We start from the raw sequence: 20,040 nt of genomic DNA on the forward strand, positions 1-20,040 counted from the left end.
TTCTCAGTTACTTTCAGGAAGAACTTAATGAGCTTGCAAGCGTTCTGTGTTATGTGTTTAAAGCAGGGGTGAGGAGGTAATCACTTCAGAGTTTCTGTACTAAGCTGTAAAATCCTAGTGGGCTTTTCAGAAAGGTAGTCTGTCCATAGGTGCTACTAGGGCATTTGATCAGAAAACTGAACTGCAGCTTTTGTAGCTGGAAACAAAGACTGACTATCTAAAATAAATGAGAGACTATTCTACTGTCCTTTTGCACCAGGCCGTGTACAAGAGAATGTGCTCTTTCCATCAGTGGGAAACTCTTGGCTTCACCTCTCCCTCTTTCATCTTACTGGTGCAACTAAGATGTGAACAGCATTGCTGGTCATGTCTTGCTTTACAGCATTTTTAGTTGGATTTTTTTTTTTCCTGTGCTCTGGCTCTGAGCTGTTTGTTTTTTATGAAATGTTGGTCATCAGGAAATGTTGTTATGGTGAAAGAGCTGTTATAATTAAGGTATTTCTGGGCTTTGATAATTTGGATTTGAAGCAGTTGCACATAATCTGACATTAGAATATATGTTGCATCATCATCTAGGTTTGTAACACTTTTTTTTTTTTTTTAATGTTGATTTGTAATATTACAACTGAAAGGCTTTTTCCATTTGTGACTTTTCTCTTTTTCTAAGTGCACGTCTCATAATGCATGGCATGCTATAATGTAGGGTTTTTTAATTACCTACAGTTGTTTCACAGTGTTCCAAGGTACGATTTTGATAGTCTTGTAGTTAATAACCATCAGTTATTTGACATGCTTGAAACTGAGGGATTTATAAGAAAAATTTGAGGCCTGTCTTTTTTTAACAAACTAGCTGGATTGGTTCAATGTAGTTTCTGTATCTGATGCTGCCCTGATCCAATATCGGGGAGGGTTCTTAAATGATCCCAAGAGTGAGATTAAGACACAAATGAGGTCAGATGCCATAGAACCTTGTAAACTTTATTTTCCATAACAATTGGTTATAGCGATAGGACAGAGAAAAGAAAGGAAGTCAGAATCCCTAAGCAAGCAAACGGTAGAGATGCAGTGCTAATTACCACCACCACGAATCCAGCGATGTCCTAGTGGCTCGGCTCAGTGCAGGTGATGGTGCTCCAGACTCCACCAAAGTCCCAGCTCCGAGGCAGGATGAGATGACAAGAGTGAATAGTGCTCAGTGCTCCCCAAAGAGGAGTACACAGACCTTTTATTGTCCCAGTCCCCACGATCTCTCCGAAGAGTCCACCCATTTACACAGAGCTCACTGTAATACATGCCACCCTGTGGTCCTGTGCCAGCCTGCACATCTTCCTCATCCTGATTTAACTTCAGGCTGATGTGGTCCCATCCGGGACAATTCGTCTCCTTCAGAGCATACTTCTTTGTGGCAACAGGATACCGAGGCCAGGAAATGGTGGTGGTGCAGCAGCAATGTTTGAGACGGATAACATGGTCCTTTACAGATGCACAGACAAAGCAAACTGTGGCTATAAAGCTATGAAGAAAAAGAAAGTCTTTGAAATTAAATTTCAGATATGTGATGATAAACAACTGAAATTATTCTAATCTTCAGAAGAGGGACATGACAGAAGGGTAAACAGCACACAGATGGTATACCCAAGGCCCTAGTAATATCCTGGCTGGATTTTGTGATGGCTGAGGGCACTGCAACTGCTCTTTAGCTGGAGCTGGGGGTCAGGCTGTGGCCACCTCCTCCCTTCCTTATCCTCTGGGGAAAGCCTGGGTGTTTGTGCTGAGGTGTTGATCCCAGCTCTGTGTCCATCCACTCCTTAGCCTTGTGCTTGGTGCAGCTCCCTGAGGCTAAGGACCTGCAGCCCTCTCCTCATAGTGTCCTCTGAACAGCTTGTAGCTTGGACTATAATCTTGAATATGATTCAGGCAGTGGTGCCACTCTGGTAACCAGGTGAGGGACTTGTGCTGTTGGACTCGCCAGAAGGCATACCTGGAGTCTATAAAGGACCTGAATGGTAAACCTCTCTAGAGGGTTACCAGAAAATGTTGAGAGGAGTGCAAAGATAAGTGAGTTTTGTGTGGACTAGTTCAGGCTACTGGAGTTGCATCACTTTGGTTCCAATAATTTTTAGATTTGCATCCAGTTCACTTTGTGCAAATATCTAACCTTTGGCTAATTTAAACCTTACTTACATAAGCTTAGTTTAAATTTGGTGTTTAAAGAGCTGTAATTATGTCTGCTTTAGAAATTCATAGTGATTTGGTGAGATCAATTTTAAACTGATTTTAATTACCCAAAGAACCTTTTCCATTTTTACAGATGAGGCCTGTGACTAGCCTTTGTAATGGTGATAAAGTATATCCTGTCTTAGAACAATTTTTTTTCTGCACGTCTGATTTCTTCTGTTGAAGGCAAATTTAGGCTTTTATTTTGTGTATAAAATAAAAGAATTCTAAAGAACATTTTGTTGCAATTTCTGTTCTCTTACTCCAAGAGCAGTTTCTATTTGTTAAGACTTCAATTAAATTACTCCCAGTACAGCATTTCACTTTTTATAGTAGACAGGCTGATGGACTCCGTGACCTTTTTATTTGTGATTTCTGTGATGCTTTTTTCTCTGACAAAAGAGAATGTAAGAGACAGCTGGGGTATTCTAATTTATGGTGATAGGAATCAGAATACAGAAGCTTAACTGCAGTCCCATGGTGAGATGTGCCACTATTCTAGTATGTGGGAAATGTATAAATTGCTTTTGTTGAAGGTTATTTGGAGAGAATGTAGTGAATGTTGGGAAAATTCTCCTGGGAGGTTTTGGGTCTAATGCTTAATTTTTTGTACAGGATGTCATTGTAGTGAGGTGTGTACGAGACCTGTGTTAGGAGCTGCTGAGGAGTTTAGATTATGTGCACATCTATCAATGTAAAAATTGACAAAGGGTTGTGATTAGAGATGAACACTAAATAGATTACATGTAAATGGAAAAAAAAATCTGAAAATTGTGTTTTTGGAAGAGCTCTGTGTGGGTGATGAGAATACTTCTAACACCTGAGATTCTGGCAATTGATTCTGTTTCTGAGTAGAGGGCAGCTAATTGAGGGTGTAATTCAGCTAGTCACTAGATCCCTTTGAACAGTGATTGTGGCAAAGAGGTCTGGTCAATATGTTTTTGTGTTACAGAATGGATGATGGTGCAGAGCTTGTATTCCCATTGATTGTGTGCAAGACAGATGAATGGAATACCTTTTGACTAGTGGTAAATCCATAAGAAACTGAAATTAGTCACCATGTAATCTTTTTTTTTTTTTTTTTTTTTAATAGAAATGTACAGAAGAAAACAAAGACAAGTTACCACGTTCTGATTTCCCACTTTTATGTTTGTTGTGGTTTTTTATTTTGTTTTGTTTTTTTTTTTTTTATTTTGTTTCTTTTTATTCTGCTCTGCAAACAACACATTTATCTTTTCATCTATATAAGTAAGGTATATATAGGGAAATTGATCTAATGAGCAGAGGCCCTTTCTTAATGATATTAATACTGCAGTAATGCTACCAAGCATATGGTGGCATTAGTTTTCTAGGACTGATGGTCCTGTCTGCAAAATTTTTCTTTAACTTTACATTTTGGATAATAGGTAGTACAGTAAATCTAAACGACAATTTATAAAATATCTCATTAGACTGACATCTGCAGCCACAGAGTGTAACAGAGTTGCATCTGTTCTGGAAGCAAAATCTGAATCATTTGCTCATACTTATAAAATATGGATATGAACACAAGAAAATGGACATGAGCTACAACAGATTAGGCACACAATTTCTTCGTGAGTATGGTTCTCATCTTTCTGAAGCAGATTCAGTCTTCTCCAGGATGTGCTTCTATGTCTCAAAGTCATTCTGGATCAGAGAAATTTAAACAAAGTCTGTGCTTTAGTGTGCTGCTAAGCAAATTGAGGATGAAGCTCCCAGATCAGTGCTATGAATAGGGAATATGATGTGATTCATGTACCCAGGTTTGTGTCCTGATGGATGTGATTATGTTAAAGCTAGTTCACTTAAAAGCAGGTGCAAACTCTTTAGTGAGTGAATGAGTACACAGAGTGTTCTCCTCTATCTGCAGTATCTTTTTTTTTTTTTTTTGTGAAATTGAAAGTGATGCACTGTTTGAAATTCCTGAAACATTTTCAGATGCTACAGTACCTTAAGCCTAGAAAACTGCAGAAACACTTTAATGACTTTTTTCCCCTCTCCCAGATGGTCAGGAGCACTTAGTGCCTGCAGGCTCTCTTCGTAAAAAGAAACTGGCAAAAAGACCTGGATACATGAGGCCAGAAGCTCAGCAACAGATAGAGTTTCAGTCCCTGGGTGCCTGCAAACCGTTCAGCCCAGAAGAGCTCAAACACGGCAAGCAGCAGAGTGGAGACTTTGAGAACTGCTCTCTACGCAGACAATGCCAAAATAACTCTGAATTCTTATGCTGTAGTGCAGTGAGTGGTACCATAGTTCCTGCTAATGGGGTAACAACGTTGGCCACTACTGGAAATATGCCAGGGCACTGCAAAAATCTTTCATGTTGCAAGAGTCCACGGTCAGAAAACACAGTGATAGCAGCTTACCCTGCTGCAGAAACAAGCAAAGATGTTTCTGCTGTATGCTGTACATGGCAGAAAAACCACGGGGCTAAAGTGAGCAAGCCCCCAAACATGTATGCTTTGGATCAGACAGAAGTGAATAACAACTGTGAATATCAAAACAGAGACGTTTCTTGTTCTGTCGGTGCACACGATAGCTTTAGTTCAAGTTTCAGCTTCATACAGCTCTCCCTAAACTCAGCCTCTGGAATAAGTGATGCTGAAGGCAAGTCAACCGTCAAGGAAGCTGAGCATGTTCTGCATCCCAGCACTGCAGGAAATTTGCAGAAGCCAGAAGAGATGGCGCAGACTCATGAGCATTTGGGAGCTTTGCATTGCTTCTCCAGGCCCAGTGAGGATTTGGAGTATGAAAATGAAACTATAGCAAATGATAAACTACAAGACTGTGAGTCTGTGTCTCTCTCGGATACAGATGCAACATTTTCATATTCTACAGATTCCTCGGATGCAGCATCTGCTGGCTCTTCCGTCACCTCAGGCTATGAAAGCAGCTTTACTGTTAGTGACCATAACTGGGATACTTTGATGAAAAAATATGAACCAGTGCTACAAGACTGCCTTCTTGGCAACCGGAGTACATTAAAGGTTAGTAATCTCACTTCATCTTTGATTCCTCCCCCTGGTCCTCAAAACATTTGTATTTATAGTGCCAAAGTCACAGTTGATGTAGGAGTTGGGATATTAATGGATTTTGTGGCATTTGTTCATAGAGGTTTACAGTAGCACGCTGCATGATAAAAGTGAGACAACCGGTTTTGTTTTCTTTTTGGTTCTTTAAAAAAAGACGTGATGTTGTTGCAGGGCCCTATTCTACTGAAACTGATACTTTACTGAACAGTGCCCTGTTTCTATTGAAACTGCGATTCTCTCAGTCCTAATGTATTGCACATTGGTTTCTGGATCCAACAAATACCATTTTCTTTCACAGGTGGCCTTTTTGTCTGCAGTTTGGACTATAAGTAGTACAAAATTTAGGGGTGGTAAGAACTCTTTTCTTGAAGCACCATGATTTAACAACACTAAACTTTGTAACTTGAAATTCATAAGTTTAAAGATTTCTTGCAGTGAGGTATGGGTATGAGAGGTGCCTGTAATCTAATAGATGAGTACTTTCCCCACACAAAATGGGGGTCAAGTTCCTGCTCGAAATCCAACTGGGCATTGAGCCTTTTTTTTCTCCCTCAACTCCAGAGGCATACTGAGCTGAGTCAGGAGTCTTTTTGCACATGCGTATACCTGCATGTATACCTACTATGTGTACAGGCAGTCTCATTCACTGTGATATTTGTGGTAGAAGGGTGGGGAAACTTTTAAGAAGTATCAGTTATATTTTGTAATGCAGTTTTTGGGATCGTGGCATGGGCATCAGTGGGAAACCATTCTGAGCTTACCTGCAATAAGGAGCCCAATATTGGCTTTATTGTGCATGCAGGAAGCAGTAATCCAGAGATTAATGTGGACATGATGGATTTTACAAATTAGTTTCAGTACTAAGTGGGTACTGGCATGTTTTTGTGGTTTTTTTTTTTTTTTTTTTTTTTTTTGTTTGTTTTTGTTTTTGTTTTTGTTTTTTTTTTAGTGTCTCACTAGTCCTCTGAGTTTCTGGGATGCTTTTCAGAATCCCAGGTTCTTGTGACTTCTCAGCTCAGACATAGATGCTGAGATGCACTTTAGGCCTGATGAAACAACCTGCTCTGGGGACACTTTGAACAGCCCTCCTGTCTGAGTAAAACAGAAAGTTGAGAAATTTTTTTTCTTACTTTACTCTTCATGATGTGTGACCTGACGATGATCTCTCATATTAACTTTTCAGAGGATGCATGTAGGACTTAAACTAGGCTCTCTTATTTACAGACTTCACACACAACAAGGAGCAGTTTCTTTGTCATCATGCCTGGAATGAAAATATGCCCATAGTCTGGAATGGTTTAGGAAATTAATTCGCTGCAAATCTGGAAATGTATAATATAATAAAAATAAGAAATTATTTTTCTGTCTTTTCATTATGCTTATTTGATAGGCACAAAAGAAATACTGCTATCTTTAATTTCTGTATTCATTGAAAGGAGAATTGGGGATTTGTGCCCTCAGATGTCTTTGCCCTTGGTTAGCCAGTCGTGTATGTTTAATTTGAAGCACCTTCCTCTTGTAATGATAATAAGCAAGTCTCAAACTTTTCAGAAAGGAACAAAGGCAACTGTAGTAAAGAAAAGGAGACAATACTAGTTGGTTAAAATAGGCTTTTTCTGCATTCATTAAAAAAAAAAAAATGGTCATCACATGGTAAAGATATAAGACATGCCACGCTGAAGCAGCTCTTTGATTAGTTAAGCCCCAAATGTCTTACTAGCCTGCAAATAGAAAGCACTTTACTGTGACAGCATCAGTCAGTTTGCTGTGGGCATGCCTGGACAGTGGTACTCAAGCAGGCTTTAAATGACCTGCCACTGTGAGTGCATGATGGAATAAATGCTACAAACAGCAGCAAAGCTGTACTCTCAGTATAGATGGTTGTTATACATCATATATATGAAAAAAGTGTCATTTGATTCATTCCTACTGCAGGCTTTTTTAAAACTCTATCAAAAGTGTGGCATAAAATACAGGAAATAATTTATGGTGAGGATTCAGAGCTCCTCCCTTCAATATGTTACACATTCTTCATCAACCTCAGAGAAAAAAGATTGGAGTTTCAGATTGTGAAAAATAAAGTAAAATAATGCCTTGAGGAAAAGAGAGTATATACAATGTTGCTTTTTGTTTTCTTTTTCCTCTAGGGCATCCTACAGCCTATTATTATTAATCAAGCATTTTTTGATTTTTTTCTGGCTTTATTTTTTATAGTTCTTTTCTCACTAGTCCACTTTCATATACCATATGACAGATACTATTAATTTGAATGTCTTGCCTAATTTGTGTGTTGATTCTGCAGTCATAACTGCGTGTTTCTGTTAAGTTATTGGCTGGCTGCACCTATTTTTCTCTATGCAATTTAGAGTTTAAATATAGGGATTTAAATATGAAAGAGTTTCAGGGAGGAGTCGTATCTTTTGTAAATGCGGAATGTCTTAAGCATGGATTTTCTTGTTTTGGAAAATGCTTTCCCAAGCACTTTCAGGCTTTAGGCTATGAGAATATATGCTGCTTCTTTTTCCAGGCTTACCTTTTTCAGTTCTGATGATGGCTTGTTTGGTAAAGGCCATGTATAAATTTAATAAGACTTTTCAGTCTTTTAACTGTAGCCATGTTGGGCTGTGGCTGGCATGTCAGTGAGGAGATGATGTTCTAACAAAATTCTTCTAGCAGTAAAAACTTTTAATGGCCTTTGAATGGGCACCTAGCCTTACAGATTTTTAGTAAATTTAGAACTTTGGTCCACACCCTTTCATGTTAACAAAAAGAAGCAATAGCTTTTAAAATAAAACTTCATTATGGTAAGAATTTCTTTTTGGGTGTGAAAGGGCACTTTTTTTTTTTTTTTTTTTTTTTTTTTTTTGTGTTTTTTTTGTTTGTTTTTTTGTTGTTGGTTTTTTTTTTTTCCCCATCTAGCGTTTGCAGTGTGAACATTTCTGAAAATGCAAACTTCAATGTTATATAGATAAGCATAAATTATATTTTCTGAGCCATAATAGGTATACCTGTTCCAAGATATTAATACTGTATTTCTCTTTTTACTTAGAGAGGAAATGTTGTTTGTATATGGAAATTCTGGATTTGTTCTGTGCAAAACTCATAGAGGAAAAAAAGTTTATAAATGGGCTTGAGAACACACAGTTGAGTACAGTGTGATAAGAAGAAGATGTCATGCTGACAGAATCCTCTAATAATCCTTTGATTTATTCAAAGGGTGAAAAATATCCTACAATCACATGAGCTCTTTTGCTTTTCAAGAAATACTGTTTGTTATTCTCTGTGTTTGGACTAAAGCCATGCTTGGCTTAATTAGCTGCAGTTCAGTTGACTTCCAAATAGGTCTGTCCACTTAACAAATGTTGGGGTTAACTCTCAAAATTGGGCCATTCTAGTGATGTGGTAATCCATTAAATTTATGTTATGTTGAGGTTAATAGTCTAAACGTTTTAAAATGCAACTTCTGCATAATTAACTTCTTTCTTTTTGCATAGATAAAATCCTTGATCTTACGGCTTCAGAGGCTTCAGGAAAAAGCAATAGAGGAAGATAACTATGATAGAGGTGAGAGTTGCTCCCCCTACCCCCCACTGCATTATGCTGCTTTTTTTTTACCTTCCCCTTCATTCCTTTATTAAGTTTATTGTATATTTGCTACGTAGCGCTGGGTAGGTATGGAAGACTAGTTCAATGAACTGTATTGTTTATTCTGTCATATAGCAGGAAACAAATTAAAGAAAGAAGTAGGTCAGCAGCAGGTAGCAACAGTTTTTATATTCTTGAGCCACATCACCATGTGGGAAGGTTGAAATCCAAATATCTACCATCTGGATCAGCTGTTTTGAAGCAGCATGACTTCAAAAAATGCAGAAATGAATGAAAGCTTTGAAAGGAGAAGGGACAGGCATTGGCTGCTGACAGAGTGTGATTTGTTTCTTGCCACATTTAGTCATGACACTACAGCAGGGCTCAAACACAGAAAGGAGGTCAGTAGCTATTATAAAAGTGAATGATACTGTCCTGTGGGATTAACTTGATGTCCACTGAGTTGAATCAAAACCAGCTAGAGAATGTGGTGGTGATACAGCTTCTGGCAAACATCTGTATTTGAACAGTGCTTTTCCTTTCAAATGCCTTGGAGCTTCTGATAAGCTCTGTGTGTACGCTTGTTAATAATTAGAGCATCTATTAATATAGATCTTTCTTATTGTTTCCTGTTATGGTAGTCTGTGTTGATACTCATATTTTGATAGTCTTGAGGTTCTAGATTAAATTCTTCCCACTAGATCTATCTTCAGTTGGGAAGGCCTGCATATGTTTCAGTAAAATACGCATGTGTACTTCAGAGAATAAGGCTAGAAAAAGATAGTTTCTTTGCTGCCACTTTTTTATTCTCAGCTTTTAGGGGTTGGAAAGTGGTCAGACTTGTGGTTTGCCTTTCAAAATTAATGTGTGAAGTTGTGCAGTTGTACCATGGCTCTGTTTCCCTGCCCTCAAAGGTGTCCCTCAGAACAATTAAAATGTGTTTTAATAGTGTCTAGGGAGTAGGCGTGTAGCCCTTTTGTAGGAGCGGTTCTGTTCGCCTCTTAAAGGCTTGCCGATATATAGGAGAAAAGTCTGCTACTGTCACAAGTCATTCTTTTAATGTGGCATCTCCCAGTGGGGAAGGCCTTCAGGTATGTGAAAAGCTGAGGATGTTATAGATATTCATGGGTTTAATCTCTGTCAAAAATTATTGATGTGTATGCTTCACATGTGTAACGCTCATAACTCTTCTTTTTTACGTGCCTGTGGGTTGAGTTCCCAGTTGGAGACTTCCCAACAGCTCTGTACTCAGTGTGTGTGGTTCCCGTGGACTCCAGGTGGGATTCTCTGGGCAGTCAGCCACTCCAACAGCAGTATTTTAGTATATCAGGTGTGACATCTGAATGTGATGCCACATACTTGTTGACCACAGTGGAAAATGATGACTTGTCTAACCTTGCATGGAAAGCTCAGGTGTAGTTTTCTGGGGTGCTAGTCTTGTATCTTCAAAACAGGACCATCTTTCTGTTGACCATCATTTTATCAATTACACTTTTCAGTTTCCACCCTAGTTATCATGCAGGTAGCACAGAGGGTGGTTTGCAGAGTCTTTCATTGATTCCCCTCAGAAAAATTGTCTTGGCTGATCTATGACTTCACCAGGTGTTGTGGGCACAGTTACAGAGAGCAAAAGTGGCAGCAGTATAGAGGTGGAGAGGAGCATCCACAGGTGGGATTGCTGTTTTCTGTGATGTCTGGCATATATAGGCAGAAAAAAATTGTCCTGATACGGGACTAGATGCTGAGGTTCTTGAGAGGCTTTGCCTTGGCTTCCTTGATCCTTTTGAAAACTGGAATTCCAGCTTCACAAAAATGTTCTCAGAAAATGTCATGCTTCATGCATGCATGTGACCACGCATCCTTAATTTTATCAATTCCTAGTTTTTGAGTCCTTGACCCACTTTCTGTCATACTGGTCTTTGTTCCTCTTCTGATGCAACTGTTAGATGGGGTTTTTTTGTGACTACTTTTTTGTTATTTTTGTGGTATCTGAACTGGCTTCTTTATTTTTTCTTTTGTGGGTCAGTGTATCTACAGGGAAAGACTCACATGGAGAAAATGCAGTGCTGCAAGAAGTTAGAGCTGTGACCTTCCCTCCTTCTCTCGCTGTGGCAGGCTTTCCACCTTTGCTTTTAGAGCTACGTTGCTGCTCCTGGTGTAGAACAAAGTCTTGCCTGCTGTGAAGTGAAGTTTGAAAGCTTTTTAAAGAGCTTACAGATTGGCCCAGTACCAATTTCTGTTCAAGTGAAATCTGTAATTAGCCTTCTTAAAGGGATCTTATTGCCAAATATTGCTAGCAGGGAATGGAATTGCTAAATGTGCAGAGCTGTGATGTGGGGCATAAATGGAAATATATTATCAGGGAGTTGGAGAAACTGACACAGTGTATGTGGAGGGTTGAGGACATTTTAACTATAATGCTAAAAAGAAAATTACTGTCCCTGTAATTTGGGGTATTTCTTTGAGTATAGAGCAAGTCCTCTGTTAAAAGCAGAACTGTTTTGAACTAGAGATTGTGGTAGTGTTGTGTGTGGGGATAGCTCAGGTCTTGCTGATTTGGAGTGCTGCAGGGGAAGGGGAGATCTAGTATGATGTGGGTAGCTGCAAAATGCCCTGTACATGGAAGAGATGAGTAGAGGGGAAGGAGAGCAGGTGACCCATACCTCCAAATGGAAAACTAAATTGTCAATGAATACATGATTGTGTGTAACTCTTATCGCTTCAGCGGTAGAGGCTCTTCTCCAGCTTCAACCATAGACAAGAACCTGAGATCTTCTGACTTTGGCTCTCTAAGAGCCATCCAGTCTTGCAGGAGGGGGCTTGTTTTTTAAGAGCAGTTCAGTGGGAGGGAGATGTGTTAGTACTTAAACCTCCTCTAAGTGCTCAGGACTGGTTTCTGCTGTCTGACACTGCAGACTTGGCAATTTAAGGAAGGGCAAGTGTTTACTATCTGATGTTGCTGCTTTCCTGCTCTCCAGAGCTTTTTGAAAGCTCTGATAGTTGAGTAACTTTTGAAACAGAAGTGCAAGTAAAGTGGTGCCCCTACAGAGAGGGGAAAGTGATGCACTGTTTTCAGTTGTGACAACGAGGCTACGAAATGGCACAGAAGTAAAGGCAACTTTTTCCTACTACAAAGTCACACTTGTTGCAAATAGGTGAGGAATAAGGATATATTTGTTTTTCCCGTTTACAGAAACACAGAACAGATGCTGCTGCTTGGGTGTGTTGGAGAACATGTGTTTTCCAGGTTCATGTTAATGAATTAGCATTTATTTCCTGAACAGGTGATGTGGGGTGGTTTTTTTTTAAGGGATATTTGGAACCACAACCCTCCTTGTTGTTTAAGAGAGAAGTCAGTGCCTGTTTAAATCTTCAGCTTGTTTTTTCCTAGTTTTTACTTTCTTTAGATGAATCTATTTGCTCTGTCTTCCTCCTCCCCTTGAGCTTGGGAGGTGCACAGCAGAAATGGCTTTTGCTATTGCTTGTTTACCTGTGCTGTGTCTTCTTAAAGACCTGCCATGGCATGGTTAGGGTGTTGCTGTAGAAGAGTTTCAATCGGTCATTCCAGCAACTACAGTTTCTTCCTATACTTACTGGCAATGCTGTCTGTATGGTGGGACGGGGTATGTTTCGTCTTAGAGTGTCGGGTGGGCTGCTTGGGGCAGAGGCTGCCCTCCTGTCCCATATTTGTTCTCATCTGCTAGAGGTCATCCAGCACAGTGTTGAGAGACCTGCAGGGTGTTCCCTTTTCATACTGTAGTCACCTTGAACTCTTTCAAATGCGGATGTTCTTCAGCATTGAAATGGCGTGAAATGCATGTTCAGTGAGACAAATCTTCTCAGTCCTGGTTTAATTTTAAATAGGAACTGTTAGGATGTTATGTGTTTTATTGCTTGTTCTGTGTTTGTAGGCAATGAAATATTGGGGAAGTAGCTTATTTTATCTGTATTTGCTTGTGGTCTCCTCTTGATGGCCACATTACTGTATATTTTTAAAGCAGGTACAGTACCATGGGAATATGATAACAGTATTTTGCCTTGTGTAGCATATAGTAAAAATTGGTCTGTTCTCCAAGGATCACTTGGAGTGTTGTCATGGCTCATTATTCATGATGGAGCTTGACAGCGCCAAGGTTAAATACAGTGCTGAATACAGGAGGTTAAAAAAAAAAAAAAAAAGCAGTGTATTTTTGTGTCTGTAGGAGTTGTGCTTGCAGTGGAAGCAAGTGTATTTTGCTCAGTACAAATCTATTGCCCAAACCCTTAAAAACCATTTTCCTGTTCTTGGTTCTTGAACTCCTCAGCCTTGCCTAGTGCAAGAGGCAAATGGATTGGCAACTAAATGTCAGGACTGAGTCTTGCTGCTGAACTCCACTAGCAGTTTATGTGCCATCTTGTTACTCATAATCAAGTTTCTGCAGAACTCTGATTTTTTTTTTTTTTTTTCCTTAATTCTTGTGTGCAGGAAGTGAGTTACGGATTCACTACTTGGAGCTTGTGGGGAATGGTAACTTCCCTGTGCAAACAGTTCATATTCAGAGCTAGGGTTCTTCAGTGAAGGTCGTTCAGTAGATAAGAGCAACTCTTGAGTCCAACATGGCAGCTAGAATACAGAAACATTTACACTTGTCATGGTAAAAACCTATCCTATCTCAGCAATAAAATTCATGCTGTAGGTACATTTAATATAATATGAGCCTTCAGTTATTTTAGCTGAGGTCTCAAGGTTTGAGCTATATGAATTCGTGAGCTGCCATGAGCTTGTGCACTGTATGCTCTGCAAAAGTGTTTGCATGTTGGTTGTTATGGTTTTTTTTTTTTCTCTTTGCTAGTGCTCTTTGAGACCTCTTCATGCCAATTGTCCTTTCCATGTCTCAGGATCTTCAGGACATCAAGGACAGAACCCTGTGCTATGTAGGAGGAGGAGTCCCATTTCTCGCATCTTCTGTTAATCACAAGTATAGGAAGGGAAAGGAAAGACTGTAGCAGTTAGCCTCCTGTACATTCACACTAGAAAAGATGCTGTTGCTCACTTGAGCCTGATATTTGTTTTAAGGCAACTGCAGAGAGAGAAGACAATAGAGTATAATGTTAAGTAATGTCTGGATTGAAAATGTCATTTGTTAAATGGTATTCAGGGGGAGGTCTTGGGCACTTCTTATGGTGGTACTTGCAAATACTGAATTATGCAGTAACCCCAAACTCCTGGCCAGATGTATAGTTGTTTGGTCTTTCTAAATATTTTTTTTTGCAGTTTAAACTGGAAAAATATTTTTTTCTAGTTTAAAGTGCTATTTCTAGTAATAGTTCTTAAACATTTAAACCCAATTTTGTCTTCAAGCAGGTGGGTGATGTGTTTTGGGTTTTTTCTTTTCTTTTCTTTTCTTTTCTGGAAGAGCTATTTGCAGATGAGGGTTGGATAGAATCCTTGCTTTACCGTATTTCTTATATTTTGAACTAAAATGCTGACTTGACAGATGGTTGTTAGAAGAGGACACGAACGAAGGCAAGTTAGCTTCTTTCTGAGGAAGGACAGTGAATCTGAGAGAAGATGTATCTAGAAATAACTCTGAGAACATGTTACTTTTGATTGTACTTGTTTTGGGATGGCATGTACCTTAAACCCAGCTGTATATTGAATGAAGCTGTATATGTGAGGCTACTGATTAAATAAAAGGTGGTGGATGCTGGAAGAGCAGGGTTTCTGTGACACAGGAGACTTACTGCGAGCTTGTAACTTGCAGTTGCAGGCCACTGAGTTGGAAATGGATTTGGGATGGATGGGACAAATAGGGCTTTCTGTTGTGCTGTAGTGTCAGAGCCTTGTTTTATCACAAGCTTGTAGAAGCTTCCTGAAATGTGTAGGTAAGTCTCGTTGGGTTTAATTTTTCATTTTTATAACTTTCCCATAAAGCTCTTAAGAGGATGGGGGGAAGGACTTGTACAAATTCTCAAAACTAAATCTTCCTTGTATCGTTCTTGTTTATCTTTTCTTTTTTTCTGACAAACTCGGATAACCTCCACAAAAGGGTTTGAGTAGTTAAGGAAAGTGCATGCTTATGTGAACCATAAATCAATTTTACTTACAAAAAAACAGAGGCAGCGCAAACCTTGCAACTCTCCCACCTTGTCTGTGTTTCTCTAAAACACCAGTCTGAAATTAAAAGATTGAAATTTTTTCAGTCATATCAATTTATTGTTTGGTGCTAGCTGAAACTGTAGACCAAGATGTTATTGTTCAAATGCTTGGTCTTGGCTTCTGTCTACTAGGAGCAGTAATGTCATCACTGTTTTGTTTTTTTTTATTCAGTCTATGTTGGGCTTACCCAGTCCCAGTTGCTATTGTTGTTTGTTGTTTTTGTTTTGGGGTTTTGTGTGGGTTTTTTTTTGGTTTTTTGGGTTTTTTTTAAATCACAGAATGGGGACAGGAGTGGAACCAGTCACAATTTAAAGGTATGAAACTTCTTATCTCACTGTCAGGTAGACAGCTGGAAAACTGTCAGGTGTTTAGTTCTTTTTTTTTTTTTAATACAAAAAGAATTTGTAAAAGCTAGGTCTGGTATACATTTCTGGGCACTTTCACTTGTGTGTACTCATAACAAACATGTGTAGCACATGCATCTCCATCAACTTCTTGAAATTCTTTTGATGTGAATCTTCTCTTTAGCCCAGTTGTTCAGTTTCCGTCATGTCAAGGTGTGTCTTTGAGGGAGAACACGATCTTGGTGTTGGTCCGCTTATGCCCACACATTGAAAATGCATTCATGTTTTCTGCATCTTTAATTCCTTAGCCAATATTGGAGAGGAAGCTGCTGTAGTCATGCAGTATCTCGCTTAGACTGTGCAGCCTAAATATTTTTAGGAAGTGGTAGTATTTTGTGGGATTCTACTATGCTCTCTTATTTTAATCTTGGCCAGCGTGAAGAGGTTCAGCTACATCTTGTGTTTCTGGAAGCTGCTTGACAAAAAGAAAATTGCTGAAGTTTTGGCATACCATGTGCTTGGAAGCTTTCTGTACTCCCGGCCATCTGCTGTCTAAAACTGACACTGCGGGCTACCCCTCCTATGATAGTTGGGCCCTATTTCTCAGTCCATGATGCAGCCAAGCTGTTCCCAGACAGCCTGGCTGGTCTTTTACAAACAAACAAGCAATGAAAAAATCCGAACAAAATAAGCTATTATGGATAATTTAAGAGCTTGCTTGCTGAATTGCACTTTGAAGCATAAAGCTCTGATGCTTGTAACTTGGGAGAAGTGTTGATGTGCTATCTGGACAGTACCCACTGAGTGAGTGACATGGCTCTCCTGCTACCCAGCCCATCTGCCTACTTTGCACTTGCAAAATCATGCAGCCCAATTTTATATTCAGGACAGACTTTCTTTCCCTTGCTTTTTAGAAATATTAACTCCAGATAAGACAATTGTCTTTCATTTGAAGTGTGACCATTGGAGACAGTATGACTATGAATTCAACCCACAAATAGAAATTGATTTTGCTGCCCTTGTCTTATTCTTAGGATTATAAACATTTTAAGGGAATGGGGGGACACCTGCTCTTTTGAATTGTTGTCTGCTTAATAAATGACCAGATATGAACAGAAACTTCTGGATGCAATTTCTGTCTAACTGAGGATTAAATAGATGCTGAATGACTGTGACTACCATTTGAAAGCAAGCACTAAATTCTTCCAAATATGAGTCCTCTGTGGAGAAATGATAATGCTGATTGCTGGGTGGTGTCTGGTCGAATTCCTTGATATGATGCTTTTGTTGGACATCCCTGCAGACCTTCCATCAGTTGCCAAACTCCTCTGCAAAGTGGAATTGCCTTAAGTCAATTAACTTCTCCCTTCTTGTGAGGCTTCCCTCCTGTCCTCCCTGTCCACATGCCCAGACCCAACTGCCCATGCTGGGGTGTGTTCATAGATCTGCAGGCCCTCTCTGAGTTTTACCTGCTTCATACATCTGAATAACCAAGAGAACATGCAGGTAACAATTTGCTAACTAGGAAGGGTTTCTTTTTATGAAAAAGAAATTCTAAGCACTTATTAGAAAACTAGGGATTCAAAAGCAAGTGATTTGGAATTTCTCATTGTGCATACCAATAACTGTAAAAGAAATGCTGCTGGAATTAAAAACATTTTTAGAGACTTCTGAAAGAATTATTATTAGCAGATCAAGTTCTTGGGTGTAGCAAGTACTGGGGAAACTATTTTTTTCCTTTTTTTTTTTTTTTCAGCTAGTAGGTGTCTTGGAAAACATTTTTTTAAAGATAAAGTTAATTATTTAGTAGTAAGATCATTTAAATTCTAAGAACTAAAATGAAAACATTTGTAGACTAAGAGTACAAAATTTGGCTGCGGTATTTCTTTTGAAAGCACAGGAGGTGGAAAAGGTGGTATCATTCAATGGTTTGACTTTAGTTTTCCTTACAGAGGTGAAGATCAACCATGCAGTCATACCAATGATCTGTCACTTTTAGAATTGTACGTCTTTTGAAATTAATCATGGCATCAGAAAAAGGCATATGGATAGGGATGTGACCATCAGTCCTAATTCTTGGAACTTAATTCTACTTTATCTGTTTTTAGAGTAAATTATTTTTAGTTTGAAGGGTTTTATAGTTTTAAAGTAAAGTATTGTTAAAAAGACCCCCAAACAATACAACCTGTAAGTGAATTTTTCTTGTGTTGTCAAATGCATATGAAATGCTCTCATGTATTTTTTTTTCTGAAAGAAATATTAAAGGTGGTTTGCTGTTTTCATATTTCACCAATGAAACTTTCTTCTCTCATGTTGTGTTTATAGCTTGAGATAAGAATTTCACTAATAGATAATTAATTTTTCAGGAAAAATGCAAGGCAACCTTCTAAGTATATGCAGACATACTGTATTATCCACTGACAATGTATTTCCAAACAGTATGTCATTTAGCAATGTGATGGAAAGCAATACATTATTTTTCCCCATAAATTACTATAAGGGGAACTTTTGACATCCAGCATACATTCAGAGCGACAGTGTAGATGATACGGCAGATACAGTTGCAGAAAGAGGACCATCAGCCTCAGCAGGTGGAGGTGATGCTTGCTTTCTGGAATGGATTGCTGTTCTAAGAGTTCTCTGTGAGACTGCATACTCAGCATTGCACTTTTCTGTCCTTCACCCTTAATTGGCTTTATTCTGAATCAATTCAGAAAGGTCACGAAAATGTAACCATTCAGGAGGAGGCAACAAGAATGCTTCCAGTAGAAGACTTGCATAAAACCTTCAGTCTCAGGTGAAGCAGTTGAGAGCTTTTAAGAATGGCAATCCCTTCCAAACAGTTGTCATTTCTTTCAGCTGACCATACTGATGTTCCCATTGTGCATCTCCATCTTCCACATCACATACAGTCCCTGTGAACTTGAATTGTATGTATTCAAGTCCCTGCATGCATCCCCTCTGCATTACATCAATTCTTAGGGGAAAAAATTGCTTTGTTGCCAGCTCACCAGAGCAATTTAATCTGTAAGACTGATGACAGCTTGTGGATCAGCATATTAACTGATTGCTGATGGAATACTAAAATAATGGAGAGAAATGGCAGAGGCAGTAGGGTCTTGTGGTACTACATAAACTATGTTTGGTTTCTTCTCAGTAATTTTACAATCCGTTGGGCTGTTGATGCACAGTCTTCTCAGTCTACATTTGTTGGCTATGTTACAGCATTGCGTGGTTTGATCATGCTTTGGTTGGGCCTGGCATTGAGCAAACTCGGGGTAGATTTGAGCATCAAGGCCCTCATCGGAAAAGAGGAGAGGGGCTCTAGGTGAGAGCTATCAGTTTGTGGACATGTGTGCACTGGAGGAGATGACAGGATTTGATTAGGATTATAGGAGGAGAGGGAATTTTTTAGCCAGGAATCATGGTTTAACATTAAATTTACATCTGTGGGTTGAGTGAATTCCTATGCATAGCTCAGCACTGGATGGAGGTAGCAACTTATTTCCATCTCTAAATGAGGTTTAAATTACAAGGTGTCACAGCTAGGCTTCAGGAAGGGAAGGGATGAAGCTGACTTGTAGGAAATCATCAGTACAGTTGGGTTTTGTCAAGGCAAAGAAGAGTTCAAGAAGATTTAAAACTGTAATGAATCAGGCCTGCATAAACTGCCATGTACGTGACTTCCTATTTGTTAGAGCCCAAGTGGCTGACACTGTGGTTCTGCACCCTAAATGACATTCAAATGTTTTACCAAAGAAAGTTGGGTTTTGGTGTGGGTGGTGGTTTTTTTTGTGGTTTTTTTTTTTTTTTTTTTTTTTTTTTGGGGGGGGGTGTGGTGTGCATGGGGTGGGTGTTGTTTGTTTTTTTGTTTGTTTTTGTTTTTTCCCCCCATGTTTTGACTTTCACCTGCTTAGTCTCAAGGGTATGGGTGACTCCCTGTACTGAAAAATACTCTGGTGGTATAGTGGAATGCCTTTTGGCTGCTGCTCTGCACAGGGCTGAGCCTGTGCTCTTTTCAGTATGAAACCTGAGCAACAGCAAGAATGTTCTCAGTGGAAGACATCTGAAATGAAATGACTCTTTTAATGATGAGCATATAGGAATACAGAGAGAAAAGGTTCCTGCTGTACACCATAATGTAGTGCCAAGCCTACTAGTGGGGTTTTATTGATGAAAAATCCTTATCTATCAAATACTGTTCAAGGGGAACAATTTCTCAATCCTTAATCTGAGCAAAAGTCGAACTGGTCAACTGGAAGCAGAAAGCTCAATAGCACAAGACTGAGTCTTGTGTTTACAGATTTAAGAAAGTATCTCTGGTGGCTTAAGGGTGCTGTGCTGATCCTGACCTTCTCCAAATGTGTACAAGTTATCTGCTACTCTATATTCATAGGCAAAATGTCATGCTTTGTTGTCCAGGTTCATTGAGAATCTGCTGTCTTGTCCTTTCAAAGAACAAACAAAAGGAATAAAACAAAAAAGCTCAGCTCTTTTAGGTGCACAGCAGTAATTAAAATCAAAACAAAATTCATATTGAAGTGCAGGGGGTGTTGGTTTGAAATATTTTGACCTTTCCTTGATGGAGGAAACACTTGTGAGCAAGAGCTGAAATCTCCCCAGTCTCAGGCAGGCTTCAACAGCCTCACAGGACCTAGGGCAAGAAGAGGCAAGATGTATGAGTGTGGTGTCGTTGGTTTTT

General features: G+C 39.2%; 1 protein-coding gene across 1 annotated transcript in view; it reads left to right on the forward strand.

Annotated features, from left to right (window-relative positions):
* Positions 1-3,818: 3,818 nt before the first annotated feature.
* The window catches only part of DISC1 (DISC1 scaffold protein), a 184,041-nt gene continuing 167,819 nt past the window's right edge, over positions 3,819-20,040 (forward strand). Inside the window, exons 1-3 of the mRNA XM_026844578.1 lie at positions 3,819-3,909; positions 4,243-5,225; positions 8,765-8,834. Coding sequence (XP_026700379.1) covers positions 3,819-3,909; positions 4,243-5,225; positions 8,765-8,834 — 1,144 coding nt within the window. The remainder of the gene's footprint in view (positions 3,910-4,242; positions 5,226-8,764; positions 8,835-20,040) is intronic.

Source organism: Athene cunicularia, assembly GCF_003259725.1.
Source record: "Athene cunicularia isolate RWA chromosome 3 unlocalized genomic scaffold, athCun1 chr3_part1, whole genome shotgun sequence".
Taxonomy (NCBI): Eukaryota; Metazoa; Chordata; class Aves; order Strigiformes; family Strigidae; genus Athene; species Athene cunicularia.